This window comes from Solanum verrucosum, unplaced genomic scaffold (assembly GCF_900185275.1).
Source record: "Solanum verrucosum unplaced genomic scaffold, falcon-dt-bn FXZP01000252.1, whole genome shotgun sequence".
Taxonomy (NCBI): domain Eukaryota; kingdom Viridiplantae; phylum Streptophyta; class Magnoliopsida; order Solanales; family Solanaceae; genus Solanum; species Solanum verrucosum.
In genome coordinates, this window is record NW_026019988.1 from 4,261,806 (window position 1) to 4,280,861 (window position 19,056).

The following is a 19,056-nucleotide window of genomic DNA, read 5'->3' on the forward strand; positions in this document are numbered from 1 at the left end:
TTCTCCAAATTTCACCAGTATCAATATGTCACGTTAATGGGGCATATAAAATAACATATATTATTTTAAAAATTGTATAATAGTGTTAGAAATCACATCAATTAATGTCATATAAATTGGAATAACGAAAGTAACATATATTATCTTAAAATTGGCAACATAAAAGTATTTTAAATCACAATAATTAACAACTTAAAATATTTTAAAACCATACAAAAATCTAAAACTATATGAAAAAATTGATTGACTATCCAAATTCCATCATTGTCATATAAATTGGAACGACTAGAGCAACATATATTATCATAAAATTATGTAAAAATTATTATATATCACTAATAAACAATTTAAAATATTTAAAAATCATACAAAAATTTGATAAACTCTCTAATTCATATCACATAAATTAAAATATACAAAAAGAAGTTTCATACATTGGGTGCGTGCTTGCATGGGCTCCTGTGCCTAGTTCTTAAAAGATAGTAGTATTTTCCGTATTTCTTAATATGTTAGATGCTGATTTTACAAACATACAATAAATATAGAGAAAAGACATAAAATCACCATTGAAATTGTCTCGAATTTTTAAGAAGACACCCTAATTTTGTGGACATCCTATTACTCCACAAAAATATTGAATATCCTTGTAAAAGGTCCATTTTGATCCATTTTCTCACCTGGTTATGAACACGCAAAACACACACGTGAATGTTTGTTTTAGCTGATGAAAACCAATTAAAAGGTATCACATTTCGCTTGTTGTCTTTATTAATTATTTACTTGCTTTAAATCATCTTCTTCCCCAAAACATTACCATTTCAAACTCGGCATTACCATTTTCAAGCTCTTCTTTATAATCATCTCCACTAACAACTTCCCTTAAAGTCCCAATTCAACAATCAATCATCAAATTCCCTCTATTTCGAAACGCTAATTTCGATTGAAAAACCCAAACCCAGCAAAAATTGTTCACACCCAAGTGAGAAAATACTAAAATAAATTCAACCCAACATCAGAGAAAGACAAAAATCAAAGCAAAACCCAATTACAACACCAAAAAAGAGAAACAAAAAGAGAAAAAATTCACAGAAAAAGATAATTATATACTGAAAGCGAGAAGAAGATTTGACTAGCCGAAAGAATAGGGATCTCTGTTCTGTAGACGAGAGAGAAATAAAGATTGAAGGAAAGGATTTTATATTAATAAATAAATAAAATGTGTGTGAAAATGTCAAATTTGACGGGGAGAGAAATTAATTTAGGAACATTTTTTAGTTTTAATGGAAATATAGATATAGCTCGTGTGTATCACACGTGAGCATCACTTTTTGAAATGAATCGGGTCGGATTGAAATTAGCGTGAGCCTCACGTGTGTCTTACCGGGTGAGGAAATGACCCTTTTACAACGATATTCAATAATTTTGTGGGGTAATAGAATGCCCACAAAGTTAAGGTGTTTTTTTGAAAATTCGGGACAACTTCAATGGTGACTTTATGTCTCTCTCAGAAATATATATATATTTGAATAGAAGTGTTAAAATAATAGTAACAAACTAACAATTAGTGTGTTTGGTAAAAAGTGTTAAATAAGTGGGTAAAACTTATCTGCACTAGGTGTATACAACCAATCCAAGACATGCACGTCATGTGCTTAAATATACCATACATTTTACTTAATATTAATTAATTAACATGTATTTTACTTCATTAAATCATGTAATAATGGAAATTGCATTAGTTTAACGTATACATCCGGTGCGGATAAAAAAAAATTCTGCAACAATAACATAAAACTAAAAAAAAATTAATAAGTGATCTACAAAACTAATTCTCTCTTTTCTGACAAATACTACTAATTGTTTGCATGAGGAAATTTGTTTGTTATTATTTTAAAATTAATTTCCAAATGACCCTATCTATGAATAGAACTTGTAATCTTTGCCTTGCAGTATGAGATGTCTCAAGGCACCAATTGGAGCTAAAACCATGAGAAGAACACCTATGAAGATGCATATCTGCATTAAAAAAAAAAAGACAAAATTATAATATTAACAATACAAACAATTAGATTTCATCAATTTCTCAAAAAGAATTTTCTTGTAACATACCCAATTAGTCCACCAAGACAATGAAAATCTTCTAGGTTTGTAGATGGCAAGCCACATGATACAAGGAAGCTACAACAATAGAGAAAAATCAAAGGAGTTTTTATCGGCCAGTTCGATTCGAATATGAACATTATCAATTTGACTTAAAAGTTATCGATGTGTAGTATGCAAAATTGATAATCAGATTAAATAATAAGATTCTTGAAAGATTTGATTTTGTAATCCGTCAACAATATTATTTTAGTTATATGAGGTGTAAAAAAAACACAAGATATTTGGCTTACAAAGTAGGTAGTAGGAGCAAATGCAAATCCTCCAAAGAAACTAAGTAGTCCACCAAAAAATGGAAATGTCATTCCAAGGAACAATGTTAAGGCTGCACATGCAATACAAAAAAAAAACAATTAATATCATTATTGAAAACAAATCATACTATTTGGTCGTTTGACTATGAATATATATATTTTACTTTTTCTCGAATATGAATTCTGAAAATCATGTTTGATCATAAAATTTGTTGTGATTCAACTTGGATTTTTTTTCTCAAATTCACAATTTTCATGATCACACGAGCTCAATAAACCAAAAGAAATAATAATAGAGACATACCAACATAAACAGTCCGAACAGTAGCTCGTAGCATTGTAGATGGAGCAAATTTCAATCCCTTGACAAAGTAAGATTCTACCATGTCAAAAACACCCATAGCAAATATCTGAAAAATAATGTGTGAGTTAGACGCACATCACAAAGTCTAAACTCTATTAAGTAGTCGATATGAAGTAAGTTTGACCTGATAGCTTCCAATAACATGAATAACGACGAATGCATTTGCCATAATAATAAGCCAAGCAGGTTTCTCTAAGGAGATCAAGATATTGTCTTCCACAGTGTTACCAAAAGCTGCATAGCCAATAAAAGCAACTGGAAAATAACATATAGCTACAATAAAATAGGCACCAATAACTCCTTTCCACATTGGTTTTTTGCATGGTTTTTCTGGAGTTGATGGCATAGTTGCTTGAATTTCTAAGACAACATTATGTCCAGCATATGCAAAAGCAACTTCACCTAAAGCCTGAAATCCATTAAACATTCTTCCTATTTGTGTTGAAGCCCTTGGACCATATTCAGCATCTGGACTTATTCCCTTGTGTACCGATGCTCCCCATCCTATCGTTGAGTAACTACACAATTATCATAAATAAAATATTGTCAACATCAGACATCCAGATACATAGGAGAGAGGGAATAAGACATCCAGATACATAAGGGAGGAATGTATCAGAGAAGAACATAGGAATGTATCAGCGAAAAAAAGGCAATTTAATTAAATGAAAGATGTGTTACCTGAGAGATGTGACAGCAGCAAGGAAGGAGACAAAAGAAATAGAGTTGAAATTGGGACAATGTGAAAGAAAGAAGTGAACAGTGCCAAACATCATGATGAAATAAGTTGTCCTCAATGGCCTACAAGTAGGACAAGCAGTGTCATAAATCTTCTTCAGTGACTTCCCACCAGTCACCATAAACAATATGTTCACTCCAATTTCCACTGCCAACTGTTGAGGAACCACGATCCATAGCCCAAGCTTTTCACCAAAAGCCTCTTGCCCCAACTCATGGTACCTGACACAGACCACGATAAAATTAGCTCATCAAATCATAATTCATCCAATTCAGTCAAGTTTGAGTTGATTATTAATCCGTTCATTCATCAATTTAGTCTAATCATGATCTACAATGTGAGAATCGAACTCTCATTCAGTGGCGGAGCTAGAAATTTTATTAAGGGTGTCCAAGAATAATGGTGTTTGGGGTTTGATCCCGGAACTCCTTCATGGACACACATTACCACTGTGACAAAGGCATAACTTTTGTCAAGGTTGTCCAACTTTAAATATATATCCTTTAAATATAGAATTTGACATATATATACAACGTAATTTCTGACGAAGGGTGGCTCCAGCTACGCCATTGCTCTCATCAATAAGGTGAAATTTCATATAATCAATTAATTGAGATATTAAGACTCATAATAATAAAGAAACTAAAAGTTAGTGAAAATTGGACGAATTGAATCATGACCTGTATTTTATTTATGTACCTATCGAATCTTTTTCCGGGTACCATCTCGTGCATCTCCACCATTTGCCATAAAGTATATAACGTTACCACCCATGATGTGAGCAATACTACGCCTCCCCAATACCTATTATAAAAAATATAACACGAAAAATCAATTCTAAAAAAATCATATTATATCAAAATTTAACAATATATACCTACATATGTTAGCAAACGTTCATTAGAGTGAAAAATTGTGAAATAAATCAATCCACAAAACTTATCCCAGATGTATCTTAATCAGAACCAGAATCAGATGTATCACTCAATTTAAGATTTTATCTCTAAAAATCACTCAACTACATTTATCTTTAAGAATCAAATTGACATGGCAAGATAAATTATATTTATACCATATAAACATGAATCCAGTGGCGGAGCCAAAAATTTCATGAAAGGTGTCCAAGAATTGCATAGGTAAAAAATAAAATAACGAATGGGTGCACTAAAATTTTATAAATCAAACTATATAACAAAAATAATCATAACCTATATGCTTTCAACTAACTGTTCTTCATTGTACGTAGCTACGCCACTAATCTTATCGAAAAGTGGTAGAAGAAGAAAATACATACCATCCCATTTGAGACATGGCATAAGGGAGAGAAAGAACACCAGCACCAACCATAGCTGTGACATTATGAAACGTCGAATAATACCATTTTGCAGTCCTATTTGATGTGATTGGTAGCCAATCATCAACATTTTTAGTATTGTTATTATTACTCTCCGAACCTCGCCTTTTACTACTTCCCATATCTGATATCCGGACTTAAAATTCTTTTCCTTTGTTTCTATATCTCAACCTGAATAGTAATTCCTTATTGAGGAATATAGATGATTTAAGCATGAATTTTTTAACCTATATATATACAGTGACGAACCTAGGAATTTCATTCAGGGGGTTCGAAAAATAAAAGTATAAATGATTGTTCCTAAAACTAAAACTAAAGGAAGAGAAGCTAAAAATATAAAACAATGGGGCTTGAACTTTGGACATTAGGGTCAATTTAAAAGAAGGTTTACCACTATGCTACAACTTACTTCATGATTATTAACGGGTTCAAAATTAATATGTCTACAAAAATACAGAAAACTTACCTTATATACACAGTGTAATTTTTTACTGAGGGGTCCGGGTGAACCCCCTGGAAGCCACGTGGGTCCGTCCCTGTTTAAAAATAAAAAAATTATGATAAATTTAATATTATTTTAAAAAATTGTGGTTACATTAGTCAAGACATATTGCCCTAATATTGTGGTTACGTTAGTCAAGACATATTGCCCTAATATTGTGGTTTACTTAATCCCAAGTCTAACTAACTCCATTTTTAATTGGCATTGATTTTTTCGGATCTCGAAATAAGGAAATTAGGACAATTAGATAAAGCTTATCTATTTTGGTCCAAAATACAAAATAAAATTTACATTTCTAATTTTATTTTATTTTTTTTGCTTTCCCTACATTTCTAAAAAAAAAATTATTTTTTTGCTTTCCCTCCATTTCTAAGTAGTAGAACACTTAAATGAGGCTGACAACATGGATTATGGTTAGCGATTTTTAAGTATTGGATAATGTATTGTATTGTTTTAATACAACGTTTATACTTCAATAATTTAAATGATAATTTTAGAAGAAAAGTAGGGTAAAGGATAGAACTATATGAAAAGGTAGGATAAAGAATATGATAAGATTATTAAATAATAAGTAAAGATAAAATAAGAAGAAAATATGAAGGTTATGACGCGGTCATATCAAATCGATCGTTATACGAAATAAAACTTTTTGTCGTTACTTAATGATGGATACAATGTGATATAATAAAATTTAAGTAACAGTATATAGAAACATGTTATTTAAACTAACAATACAATATAATGAGTGACAAACAAGGTGTCAATTAGAGGTCATGGAGTTCGAACTCTTGAAATGAAAAATATCATGTTGAGAGTGTCAACCTTAAAAATAAGCTACGCAATACATGAATATGAATTAGTAGATTAACAATAAAATACTAGCGGTCTATTTGGAAAGCCACCTGGTAATTGGAATTGGTGTAATTACTAGTGTAGTAATTATCAGCCTAGTAATTACACTGACCTGTTTGGTTGCTACGGTGTAATTACACTGTAATTACACATGTCATGTTTGGATGCCACAATCTAATTACACATGTTCTGTTTGGATGTACAATTGCAATTATAAAATTATAATTATAAATAAAAATTAATTATTTAAAATTTATACTAGACAAATAAGAAACTTTATAAATGACATTAAATTAAATATTTAAGATATATATTCTTTTTTGAAAATATATTAATTAATAAATATATTTTCTGTAACTAATATTATGAAAAAATAATTGATTTAGATTTTTTCAAATTAATATATTTCAATTGAATTGATCGTAACAACTAAAAGTATGAAGTTTCTACGAATATCGTGAAATGCATGTTTGATAAAAAGAATAATGTATAAATAAAATGTCATAAATTATTAAATGTTTGACAAAAATATAATCTATCAAGTCTAATTAAAAAATGATGTGCAATGTAAATTCAATATTACTAAAACAAATGAAACTGAAAATATAACATAAGTTATAAATTCAAAACAAAAAATTTAACATAATACTTTTATAACAAATTTCAACATAGCAATAAATATGATTTATTTTTGTTTTTTCTTAATAAAGAAAATGTAAGTCTATAACCTTACTTAACAATAAATTCTATTTTAATTTAAAAATTAGAATACTAATAAAATTATGCTAATGAGAAAATAAGCATGGCATAAAGAAATAGATAATACGAGAAAATTAAATAGAATCACGTAAAATAAGGTTGAGAACAAGAAGAAAATGAAATATAATAATAAAAAATAAAAAAATAAACTTTTACAAATTTTTAGAATAATAAAAATAAAAAGAGAACTTAACATAATAGAAGTAAAAATAATTAAAACAAAAAAATAGAAAATAGAAAAAAAAAAAAAAAAAAAAAAAAAAAGTAATCAGGTGGTAATTATATTATGTAATTACCAGCAATTCGCAGCCTCTGCCTGTGAATTGTAGAGTGTAATTACCCCCTGCCAATTACACCAATTACCTGCTGACCAAGTAATTACTTGTCCTTTCAAACAGGACAAGACAGTGTAATTACACCAAATTCAATTACCTGGGTGTCCTTCCAAACAGGCCCTAGGTGAGAAATTAGCAAAAACATTAATGAGGAATTACATTCTTATAAATCAAGCTAATGAAAAAAATACAACAAAAATATTAGGTTAATTTTTGTTTATTATAATTTTTTCATTGTCGTTTCATACAATTAATACCTTCTTTTCATATTAAGTGAAAGGATTTAGACCCGTTTAGATTAGCTAATTAAAAATAAGTAATAGATATTCTTAAAACATATTTCTTAATATGTTAGACGCTGATTTTACAAACATACAATACATATGTATTTGGATAGAAGTGTTAAAATAATAACAATTAGTGTGTTTGGTAAAAAGTGTTAAATAAGTATTTTAAATTCATTTACAAGAAGTTACAAATTTAAAGGTAGTATTACATTTTAAAAAAAAAGCGGAATAAAGGGATAATTAAAAGCTATAAATATTTCAGAGATTACAAAAAATATTGTAATAAATGATAAAAGTTTGGTCAAACAAAATGCTCTTATAATTTTTGAATTATTTTGTTTGGTTAGGAAAAATGCTCTTATAGTTTTTGGATTATTACCAAACAAGTAAATAAATCAAAAGGTATTTAAACATAGATTTTGCAAATTTGTTTTTAAGAAAATGTACATGTTTGTAAGTACAATTCAAAATGCAAAATATTTTATTAAATCATAGTAGAAAAAATTACCTGACTCTTCAAATATTAAATAAAATGAAATAAAGAAAACACTAAATAAGAAACCAAAACACTAAATAAATGAGGGTAATTAGAACTTTAATTTGAAGTGGTCAAAATTGTTTTGTAAAAGTTATTGTAACAATCTTTAATATGTTCATGTTTTTCTCTTAATACTTTGAAGAATTCTATGCTAAAAGAATTTATTTCGCGATTTTAGTTCTTAATCATAATTGTTTAAATTGATATTGGTGTAAATATTAATTATGTCATTAATTTAAGAGTTTTATTTTTTCTATATTTCAAACGGAATAATAATTCCTTACTGAGGAATATAGATGATTAAGGATGTATTTCTCAATTCTCACATATTTATACTATATTAAAATTACTAAGGTCCTTAGAATTATTGATTAAACCTTTTGCCTTTCATTAAAAATAATTTGCTTTAGACAAAATCGTTGTTTCACCATTTTTCTCAAATTATAATAAAAAGAAATTCACATAACAAAAAAAAGTCCGTATCTAGATTTAAACAAACAAAGAAAATAAGTTAATAGAAGAAAAAAAAAAAAAAAAAAGAACAATTATGTAGGTTCACATTCAAAAAAATGCGTAGGAAACATGAGAGAAATAATACTAAAACTTCTATTTACATACCTAGAAACAAAGGGAAGAAAAATTGAGGGTATAACAGATAAAATAAATTGTCTTTTTTGATTTGTTAAAATAGACAAATAAAAAGGGATAGATAAAAAAAGGAAAATTGAATAAGTAATTAGAGATAGGAGTAACCCTCAGGGGTAAAATAGGAAGAAAAATATCATTTATGCATTTATTTAGTGAAATGACAAATATTAAGGACCGTCCATTTTTTATAGATATATAAATAGGAACAGAGGAAGTGACGTTTAGGAATTTTATGTAGAATTTTAGTTTACAATATTTTCTTCTTTTTTTTAAAAAATAATTATACAATTTATTTTATGTAAAAAAAAAATAATCAATGTGAGTAGTTAGGGAAAGTAAAGACAAGGGTACAAAATGTTTTTAAAAAATTATACAATTTATTTTTAAGAAAGAACAACCTTTTTCCAATAAACGTGAGTATATTTAGAAAAAGTTATGTCATATACACAGATTTTTTCATCTATCATGGCAACAGATTGTGAGAATTTTTATTTTCTTCCTTCATGTTAAAAAAATATTAAATTCAATTATTATGTATGTATAATAATATTTTATTTATCCTCATTCAAATAAATATCACATATATTTTAACATTAATTGCTATTTTTAATGTCTTTTTTTTAAAATGTTTTTACTAATTCACGTGATGTACACGTATAAAGAAAATATTCTAAACTAGTGTGTGTGTGTATATATATATATATATATATTATTTTAAAATTGTTATTACTTTATTCAAACATATTCCCCTAAGATCATGGTTTACTTGATTCAAAGTTTAACTAACTCCATATTTAAAGAGTATTGATTTTTTTTCTTTAACTCCAAAATATAGCAAAGAAGTTAGGACAAAACACTAAATAAAAGTGTAAGTTAGAATTGTGACAAACTTTGTCCATGCTTTTCTGTTTAATGAAGAATTCTATGTTAAAAAAATTTATTACTAAATTTTAGTTTTGAACGATACTCAATTGTTTAAATTGTTATTGGTGTAAGTTTTATTAATTATGTGTCATTAATTTAAGAGTTTTACTTTTTCTAATATCTCAAATTGAATAGTAATTCCTTGTCGAGAAATATAGATGATTAAAGAGGTGTGGAAAAATTGTGGGTAATTTTTTTATAATTTTGATATTATTTTAAAATTGTGGTTACTTTATTCAAACATATTCCCCTAATATTGTGGTTTACTTGTTTCAAAATTTAACCAACTCCATATTTAATGGACATTGATTTTTTCGTATCTCTAAATACTGCAAAGGCAGTTAGGATAAACCTTATCTATTTGGCCCAAATGGCAAATAAAATTTACATTTCTAAAAGCTTATTAATAATTTTATAGTTTAATTAGTAAATGAAAATGTTAAAAAAAATTTAGTTTGTGTTTTACTCAATTAAAAAAGTACTTGGTTTACCCAGATTCAAACCCATGAACTCAAGGCGGCGCGCGCTTTAACTTTAGTTTGAGGACCAACGCGCTCATCAGAGGTGCTCACAAATATAATATATCAATTTTTAATATTATATATATATACACACACACATACATATATAAAATTTCCGTCAGAGTTAATGGGTGTGCGAGCACCCGATACTCTATACGTGGTCCACCCCTGATTGGATGATTGTTACGTATTATTTCGTAATGTATTATATTATTTTAATATAACATTTGAATAGATTATATATCATTACGTAAACACATTAATAATTTAAATGATAAACCTACAAGAAAAGTATGTAGGGGTAGAATTACTATAAAAAGTAGGGTAACACATAGAATATGATTATTAAATAATAAATAAGATAACACAATCACATAACCAAATTTGTCATTACACGGAATTAAACTTTTCATCATTACCTGATGATAGATACGATATTGATAGATACGATATGAATATATGATATAATAAAATTTAAGTAACAATAAAAATAAACATGTTATTTAAATTAACAATACAATACGATATAATACGAGGTAGCAACAATCCAAACACTTAAAAAATACTTCTTAATATATATATTAAGAATAGGGAATTGCACACGCGTCTCCGTCAACGTGTGTGCTTCCCTAAAAATTGTCACGACCCAGACCGTCGTGATTGACACCCATACTAACTCTCCGGTGGGAGAACCACTACTACAACCCAAACCAAGCAACTAAAACAAAACTAAGGCATTTAAGTTACGAAAGCAAGTTAAATACTAAGGAAATAAATAGGGAGTTCCCATAAACTCTAACAAAGTCTAACAACGAACTAACAATGCGGAAGAAATAACCTAGAGCCTGAAAGTCAATGTACCAAAACATCTAAAGTTCAACAAGTCTAAACAAGAAGGGATACAACCCCAATCTAATGAACTAATCAACTAACTAGAACATAGTCTAATTCCGGAAATGGTGGACATAGACGAAAGAGAGCCCATGGCAGCCTGGAAGAATTGGCTCACCCTTGAATTCGAACGATCACTGATCTTCTAAGCGAGGTCTGTTAATAGTCGCTTGAAGATGCCCTGTACTCAACAAAAATAAGAGCAAGTGCAGTATTAGTACACAACCACATTGTACTAGTAGGATCACACAGTTATCCCACTAACTGCAACATAAGCAAGTCAAGACAACAATATAATCACATGTATATATATCAACATATACAATATTATCAATATTTACGAACAACTTCACATTTTATATCAAATCATTGGTCCTCTCATGGGACCCAAACCCAAACAGTTAGCATATCGGAACGTGGTATCCGATCCCATAATTATACCGGAACGTGGCAATCGATTCCATAGTTATGTCGGAATGTGGCAATTGATCCAAGTTAATTATGCCGAAACGTGACAATCGATCCATTCAACACACCACACTCACAATCACAAGTATATCATCAAGATCATACATTTAAGCTATGATTTCATGGCAATCATCATTCATCTATCTCATTTACAACAAGTGTGATCAACATTACAACATTCATACTTATACACAGGGGCGGATCTACGTTGAACCAAGGGGGTTCATCCGAACCCCCATCGTCGAAAAATTACACTATATATATACGATTAAATTTTTTATTTATGTGTATATATATAATATTGAACCCCCTGAACATACACCAAAGGCGTAGCTCAGCGGCGTTGGGGGTTCAAGAATTCGCGCTCCTGCACGTTAGGTCGCGTGTTCGAATTCGAACAGAGGCAATTTTTTATCAGCCTTATATTTTAGGCGGGAATTTTAGATTTATTAGTTTAATCCCTAATTATAAAGTCAAATATTAAAAAGCCCTTTTCTTCTTTATTAAAAACCTGATAATCCCTAATTACAAAGTCAAATATTAAAAAACCCTTTTTTTCTTTTAGGATTTTTTCACGTTTTATTTTTTTCATCGTTCTTCTTCCTTGCTCTGGCTGCTGCTGGCTGCTCCTTGTCACTGCTGATGGCTGCTTTTGTTGGATTGGTCATTATTGAAATCTTGTAGTCTATATCCGCAATCGTTTCTTTCATCTCCATTAATAATTACTTTGGTATGTTTTTGGTTCCCTTTTTTCTTACTAGATTTCTATATACCTTATTTCGTTATTTCTTGATGTGCTTTCTTTTAGTTGGCTGAATTATTGATATCATTGAAGTTTCATTTTTTTTGTTTGGCTAATTTAATATATTTTCTTAATCTAAAATTGGAGAGATAGAGAAATATAATGTAATAATCCAATAACCATTGCTTAAGCTTTTTGGTTTTGGTCTTTCTTGTGTGTATGCTATTTTTTTAATAGTTCTGACTTTTTAAATGTGTGTTTATTTCTCTTAAATTCTAACTAAACTTTTACTTTACAATCCAGTCTTAATATTCAATGAAGAAGTATTTTACCCCAATATCGAAATCAAGTTTAGCCTCTCATAGTCATAGTCAATCTAACCAAGAAGAAAATGTCAATCATTCTGAAGTACCATCACATTCTTCTCAAGAATTTGATTTGAGTACTTTAAAGTTTGATCCCGGTGAAAGAACTCCAATATTGAATTATCATCCAAATCATCGTGATGTTATTAGAAGGGCATACCTTGTGAATGGTCCTTGTCAACCTCGCTTGGAGGTGCATGAGTACCCTCAAACAAATATTTCTGGAGCAATGCGTCGTTTTAATCATGAATGGTTTGATAATGTATATCATGATTGGTTGGAGTACAGTGTTAGTAAAGATGCAGCCTATTGTTTGTATTGCTATCTATTTAAAGATCACAATATTAATCAAGGTGGAGGCGAAGTATTTTCATGTACAGGATTTAAGAATTGGAATAAAAAGAGTGGTCTTGACAAGTATATTGGTCTGCAGAATAGCCCACATAATCGATCAAAAAAGAAATGTCAGGATTTACTACGGCAACAACAGTCGATTCAATTTGCATTTGAGAGACAATCTAATCAAATTAAACATGGATATTATATCCGCTTAAGTGTTTCGGTTGATGTAGTAAGATTTCTCATAACTCAAGGACTTGCATTTCGAGGTCATGATAAATCTAAATCATTACTTAGTAGGGGTAATTTTCTTCAGATTCTCTCATGGTATGCAAAAAGATGTGATAAAATTCGTGATTATGTACTTGAACATGCCCCTCAAAATGATCAAATGACTTCTCCAATAATTCAAAAAGATATTGTGACTGCATGCAAGATAGAAACAGTTAAAGCTATTCTCGAGGAACTAAATGGTGACTACTTTGCCTTACTAGTTGATGAATCTTTTGATATTTCACGCAAGGAGAAAATGGCTATTGTATTACGATATGTTGATAGAATGGGATTTGTGATGGTGCGACTTATTAACATTATTCATATTCAAGATACTAGTGCATTATCCTTGAAAGAGACAATTATTAATTTACTTGCTCAACATTCTTTGAGTCCATCATATGTGCGTGGACAATGTTACGATGGGGCAAGAAATATGCAAGGTGAGGCCAATGGACTTAAAATGTTGATTAGGCAAGAAAGTAGATCGGCTCATTCTATACATTGTTTTGCTCATCAACTTCAACTAACTCTAGTTGGGGTCTCTAAAAAGTGTGTTGAAGTGGGAAAACTTGTAGTATTGGTCTAAAATATTTTTAATATATTGGGATCTTCTTTTAAGCGTATAGATGATTTACGAGATTCTCAAAAAGCAGCAATTCAAGATGCATTAGATATGGGTGAATTGACAACCGGTAGGGGCTTGAATCAACAACTTGGTCTTTCAAGAGCTTGTGATACTCGTTGGGGATCTCATTATAAATTCTTTAACAATTTTATTCTTATGTTTGGCTCTATTGTTGAAGTTCTTGAATCACTTGCTCTTGATGCACGAAGTATGGATGAAAGAGCCAAGGCAATGGGACATCTTGAATCTTGTCAAACATTTGAGGTTGCGTTCATGTTGCATTTGATGAGAGTTGTATTAGCAATCACAAATGAGCTCAATAAATGCTTACAAAGAAAGGAGCAAGATGTTGCAAATGACATGCTACTTGTAGAAGTAGCAAAGAAAAGGTTGCAAGTTTTAAGGGATGATGAATGAAATTCTCTTATTGCTAAGGTATCTATATTTTGTACCAAACATGAAATTTTGATACCTAACTTTGAGGAGCCATATGTTAGCTCTTTAAGATCACGACGAAGACTTGCTCACTATACAGTCTTACATCATTACCGTGTTGAAGTGTTTTGCAATATTATTGATTGGCAACTTCAAGAGCTTAATGATCGTTTTAATGAGGTATCTATGATTTGCTCCATGGAATTGCTTGTTTGAATCCAATTAACTCGTTTTCAAGTTTTGACAGCAAAAAAATAATGAGGATGGCTGAATTATATCCAGATGATTTTGATGAATTTAATATGGATACTCTTAAAAATCAACTTGCAAGTTACATTGTTGATGTTCGTGATGTTGATGAAAGGTTCTCTGATCTAAATGGATTTTGTGATCTTTCCAAAAGATTAGTCCAAACAAAAAAACATTCAAATTATCCTTTGGTGTTCCGCTTAGTGAAACTTGCTCTACTTCTACCAGTTGCCACTGCATCCGTTGAAAGAGCTTTCTCATCAATGAAGTTTATCAAGAATGACTTGCGAAGTCAAATGAGTGATGATTTTTTTAGTGGTTGTTTGGTGCCTTTTGTAGAAAAAGATGTATTTGATAGTATTCCTAATGATGCTATTATTAAGACATTTCAAGATATGAAACCTCGTAGAGTACAATTGTAATGATCTATTTAAGTTTTTAGATATATGTATGTGCCTATTATTTATGTGATTAATCTTTTTTTTTGAACCCCCTTGATGAAAATCCTCCCTCCGCCACTGCATATACAAGTATCATAATGAAGCAAGAACAAACATACATCACACAATCATAGAATCACAACCATCACCTACCTCGAAACAAGCTTGAAACCCTAAGAAACTTGATCCTTCCCTTTCCGAATTCGTTCCGCTTATTCTTCGTCTACAAACATTCAATATAATATGGGAATCAATAAACAATCACTAATTACTCGAATTACTAACAATTCTATGACCCCTAGATCATACCCATGATCCCAATTATCCAATTTAGAATTGTTTCCACCATAGAATCTATAACAAAACCCTCCTTTATCAATATTCACCCATTTTATTACGTTCTACGGATCGAAAAATGGATTCGAGAAGTGAAAAGCTTACCTTTAGCCTAAAAAATGGTGAAAACGAGTATGAGTCGCCTGGGGTTCGTTTCTTAGTTCTTAAAGTCAAAAAATATATAATAAGGTTGTTTAGGGGTTTATTAACGACCTTAAGTCGCGTCGAGCCTGCCACATCGACCCTTATCCCGCTGTAGCGTCCCCACCAGAGTGGCCAAAACCCTCGCCAAGGCGGCTTGCACAAATCAGTGAGCTATTTAAAGAATTCCAAAATCCCCATTTCACAACACATCTCTAACCAACAACGCTAAAAAAAAAATACCATTAGCACTAAGATCGATTTCGAGAGTTCTACTCACCCAAATTCAATTTAGTAAAGTCGTACGGATTCCTTAACGAGTTATCTAACTAATCATTCGATCAAAATCATAAATGATTCACCCGATTGTTACCAGATTTCCCTACACCTCAAAAACTCCGATTTCATCCAAATATGGACTAGGTTGGGAAAATTCAAATACTACAAAAAAGTTTTTCAGCCCCAAATTTTCCCTTGTTGGCATTTCTATAACGATGGGAACATGTCGTTACAATAGGTACCAATTTACCCATTACTCGTCCCCAAGTGACAAAACTTAGAAAAAATAGGCTAAAGAAAGAATGAAGTAGTACCTGAATCGATGAACATTTGGGGATACTTGTCTCGCATGTCCCTCTCGGTTTCCCAAGTAGCTTCCTCAACTGGACGATGCTTCCATTGAACTTTCACAGACTTAATCTCCTTGGTCCTCAACTTACGCATATCACGATCAAGAATTGCAATTGGTTCCTCCTCATCTTTGAGGTCCTTGTCTAACACAATTGAGTCTCACTTTATGATATAATCCTCATCACCATGATACCTCTTCAATATGGATACATGAAATATCGGATGAACACCCGATAGATTAGGAGGTAAAGCCCATCTATACGCTACCGGTCCCACACATTCAAGAATCTCAAATGGATCATTGTATCGTAGACTTAGCTTTCCTTTCTTACCAAATCTCATCACCCCTTTCATGGGTGATATATAAGAAAAACATTCTCACTGGTTTGAAACGCCATGTCTCTTACCTTATGATCTGCATACTTCTTCTGTCTACTCTAGGATGTTAAAAGCTTAGTTTGAATACTTCTCACCTTATCTTGAGCATCTTTCACTAAATCTACCCCCAAAGGTTTCACATCTCCAGCTTCAAATCATCCTATGGGTGATCTACATCCCCTCTCATAGAATGCCTCAAATGGTGTCATATTTATGCTGGAGTGATAACTATTATTATAGGAGAACTCACCCAAAGGTATGGATTTATCCCAATGTCCTCCAAAATCAAGCACACATCCCCTCAACATGTCTTCTAATACTTGAATAGTCCTTTCCGACTGCCCGTCTGTCTGTGGATGGAAGGTTGTACTAAAAGTGAGTTGTGTGCCCAATTCATCATGCAATTTCCTCTAAAACTTGGATGTGAATTGGGTACCACGGTCTGAGATGATAGAAAGGGGCACCCATGCAACCTCACTATCTATTTCACATAGACCTTAGCCAATTGCTCAGCATTATAATCTATTCTTATCGGAATAAAATGGGCTAACTTGGTCAATCTATCAACCACTACCCAAATAGAATCAAACTTCTCCAATGTCTTGGGAAGACCAACCACAAAATTCATGGCTATTCTTTCCCACTTCCATTCTGGAATTGGCATTCTTTGAAGTAAACATGACGGCCTTTAATGTTCATACTTCACTTGTTGACAATTTTGATATTTCGCCACAAACTCCGCTATGTCTTTCTTCATGCCCCGCCACCAATAAATTCGCTTCAAATCTAGATACATCTTGGTCACAGCCGGATGAATAGAATATCGCGAACCATGAGACTCCGCCAACAATTTCTCAATCAAGTCATCTACTTAAGGAACACAAATTCTTTCTTTAAAATTGAGCACACTATCCGTATCAATAGTGATTTCTTGTGTCTTATCATTCGCAGTCTTCTTTCTAAGCTCCTCTAAATTCTCATCCTCAAATTGTTTGGCCTTGATCTCCTCAATGAATGTGGCCCTCACTTCAATGCTAATTAGCACCCCACTTCTTTCTGAGATGCCCAACTGCATGAACTTAGACTCTAAGGTCTGAATTTCCTTTGCTAAAGGTCGTTTGGATACACTTAAGCAAGCTAAACTACCCATACTCACCGCTTTTCGACTCAAAGCGTCTGCCACCACATTAGCCTTGCCCGGATGGTATTGAATGGTCACATCATCATCTTTAAGTAACTCTATCCACCTTCACTATCTCAAATTCAGATCCTTTTGAGTGAACACATGCTGCAAACTACGATGATCAGTCAACACTTCACACTTAACACCATAGAGGTAATGCCGCCACATCTTAAGAGCGAACTTTTCAGTGGTTTTTTCTAGCAATTTTCTTCAAATTTTTTGGTCAATAGTTTTGAATTTTTTTATTTGGATTCCCCACTCGTACTTCACAATTTTTTCGTAATTTCTTTGTCCCTTGCAGTTTCTTGTAGATTTCTGAACTTTTTGTTTGCCTTCCTAAAGCTCTCTGTGTATATATATATATATATATATATATAATGAACCAAAACATTCGACCTGATTCGTTGTCCATGTACTTGTAATCCAACATTATTAATTAATGAGTTCTCACGGCTTAGCCCCTTTTATTGGGTTTATTAGAAAGATTGATTTTCTCAATTTATTGGTGTTTCAATTTTAAATGTTATAATGGATTAGAGAGTCTCATGGATGAATAAATCAATGATTTGCTTATATCTACTTGAACAATCCTCTTGTTGAGCTAACCAGGCCAGTAACCTTTTTGATTGGGTTAACCCAAATATTATATTTGTATCTACAATTTTTTATGGGGATTGATTAATTTTGAAGATATCAATAAAAATTTGTACAAAAATATAACTTTGGAACGATATGTTTGGCTATGTAGAACTTTCTGATTTATAATTATTGTCAGGCTACTATGAAGAACAAATACAAACATAAGGAATCTTGATTAAATTAATTAGACTATCATTAAAGATTAGATATCATTTTTGCACATTTTAATTTTCATTTTAAGTATTTTGTCATTGTATATATTTGCACCACAAGTCTATGACCTATAATAAAATTATACACTATTCTTATGTTGGGCCTGGACAACGTCCAGACTACCTTTACTAGTTTTATACAAGTGTTAAAATATTTAACAATTAGTGTGTTTGGTAAAAAGTGTTAAGTAAGTATTTCTAATTCATTTTACAAAAAAAAAAGTTATAAATTTAAAATAGTTTTACAATTAAAAAAAACGTCTGAATAACCGAATAAAGGAATAGCTAAAAACAATAAATATTTCAGGGATTACAAAATATTAGTCATTAGTCATAAATGATAAAAGGTTTGGTCAGACAAAACACTATTATAGTTTTTGGATTATTTTGACTAATAAATACTTTTATGCTATCAAACAAGTAAATAAATCAACAAGTATTTATAAGTCAATTTGACTTCTAAACAGTAC

The 19,056-nt window shown here is 30.9% G+C and overlaps 3 protein-coding genes across 3 annotated transcripts in view; 1 reads left to right on the forward strand and 2 right to left on the reverse strand.

Annotated features, from left to right (window-relative positions):
* LOC125819013 (uncharacterized) overlaps positions 1 to 19,056 on the reverse strand; it is a 513,298-nt gene that overhangs the window by 478,265 nt on the left and 15,977 nt on the right. The window lies entirely within an intron of this gene.
* On the reverse strand, positions 1,865 to 4,993 carry LOC125818997 (lysine histidine transporter 2-like). Its single transcript, XM_049498507.1, has 8 exons — positions 4,812 to 4,993; positions 4,217 to 4,321; positions 3,460 to 3,738; positions 2,903 to 3,296; positions 2,719 to 2,824; positions 2,394 to 2,485; positions 2,110 to 2,178; positions 1,865 to 2,016 (listed from the first exon to the last, which is right to left on the reverse strand). Exons 1-8 carry the CDS (start codon positions 4,991 to 4,993, stop codon positions 1,918 to 1,920), a joined length of 1,326 nt encoding a protein of 441 aa, XP_049354464.1. The 3' UTR covers positions 1,865 to 1,917.
* Positions 12,654 to 14,360, forward strand: LOC125818941 (uncharacterized). The gene is made up of 2 exons (XM_049498452.1): positions 12,654 to 13,616; positions 13,938 to 14,360. Exons 1-2 carry the CDS (start codon positions 12,654 to 12,656, stop codon positions 14,358 to 14,360), a joined length of 1,386 nt encoding a protein of 461 aa, XP_049354409.1.

Excerpts from the sequence above, each read along its gene's own strand:
- LOC125818997 (XM_049498507.1), bottom strand. The coding sequence starts at position 4,993 with ATGGGAAGTAGTAAAAGGCGAGGTTCGGAGAGTAATAATAACAATACT. Across the intron at positions 2,179-2,393 it reads TTGCTCCTACTACCTACTTT|CTTCCTTGTATCATGTGGCT; the intron begins GTAAGCCAAATA and ends CTATTGTTGTAG. Across the intron at positions 2,017-2,109 it reads TGTCTTGGTGGACTAATTGG|ATATGCATCTTCATAGGTGT; the intron begins GTATGTTACAAG and ends TTTTTAATGCAG.
- LOC125818941 (XM_049498452.1), top strand. The coding sequence starts at position 12,654 with ATGAAGAAGTATTTTACCCCAATATCGAAATCAAGTTTAGCCTCTCAT. Across the intron at positions 13,617-13,937 it reads ATAGAATGGGATTTGTGATG|CGTATAGATGATTTACGAGA; the intron begins GTGCGACTTATT and ends TCTTCTTTTAAG.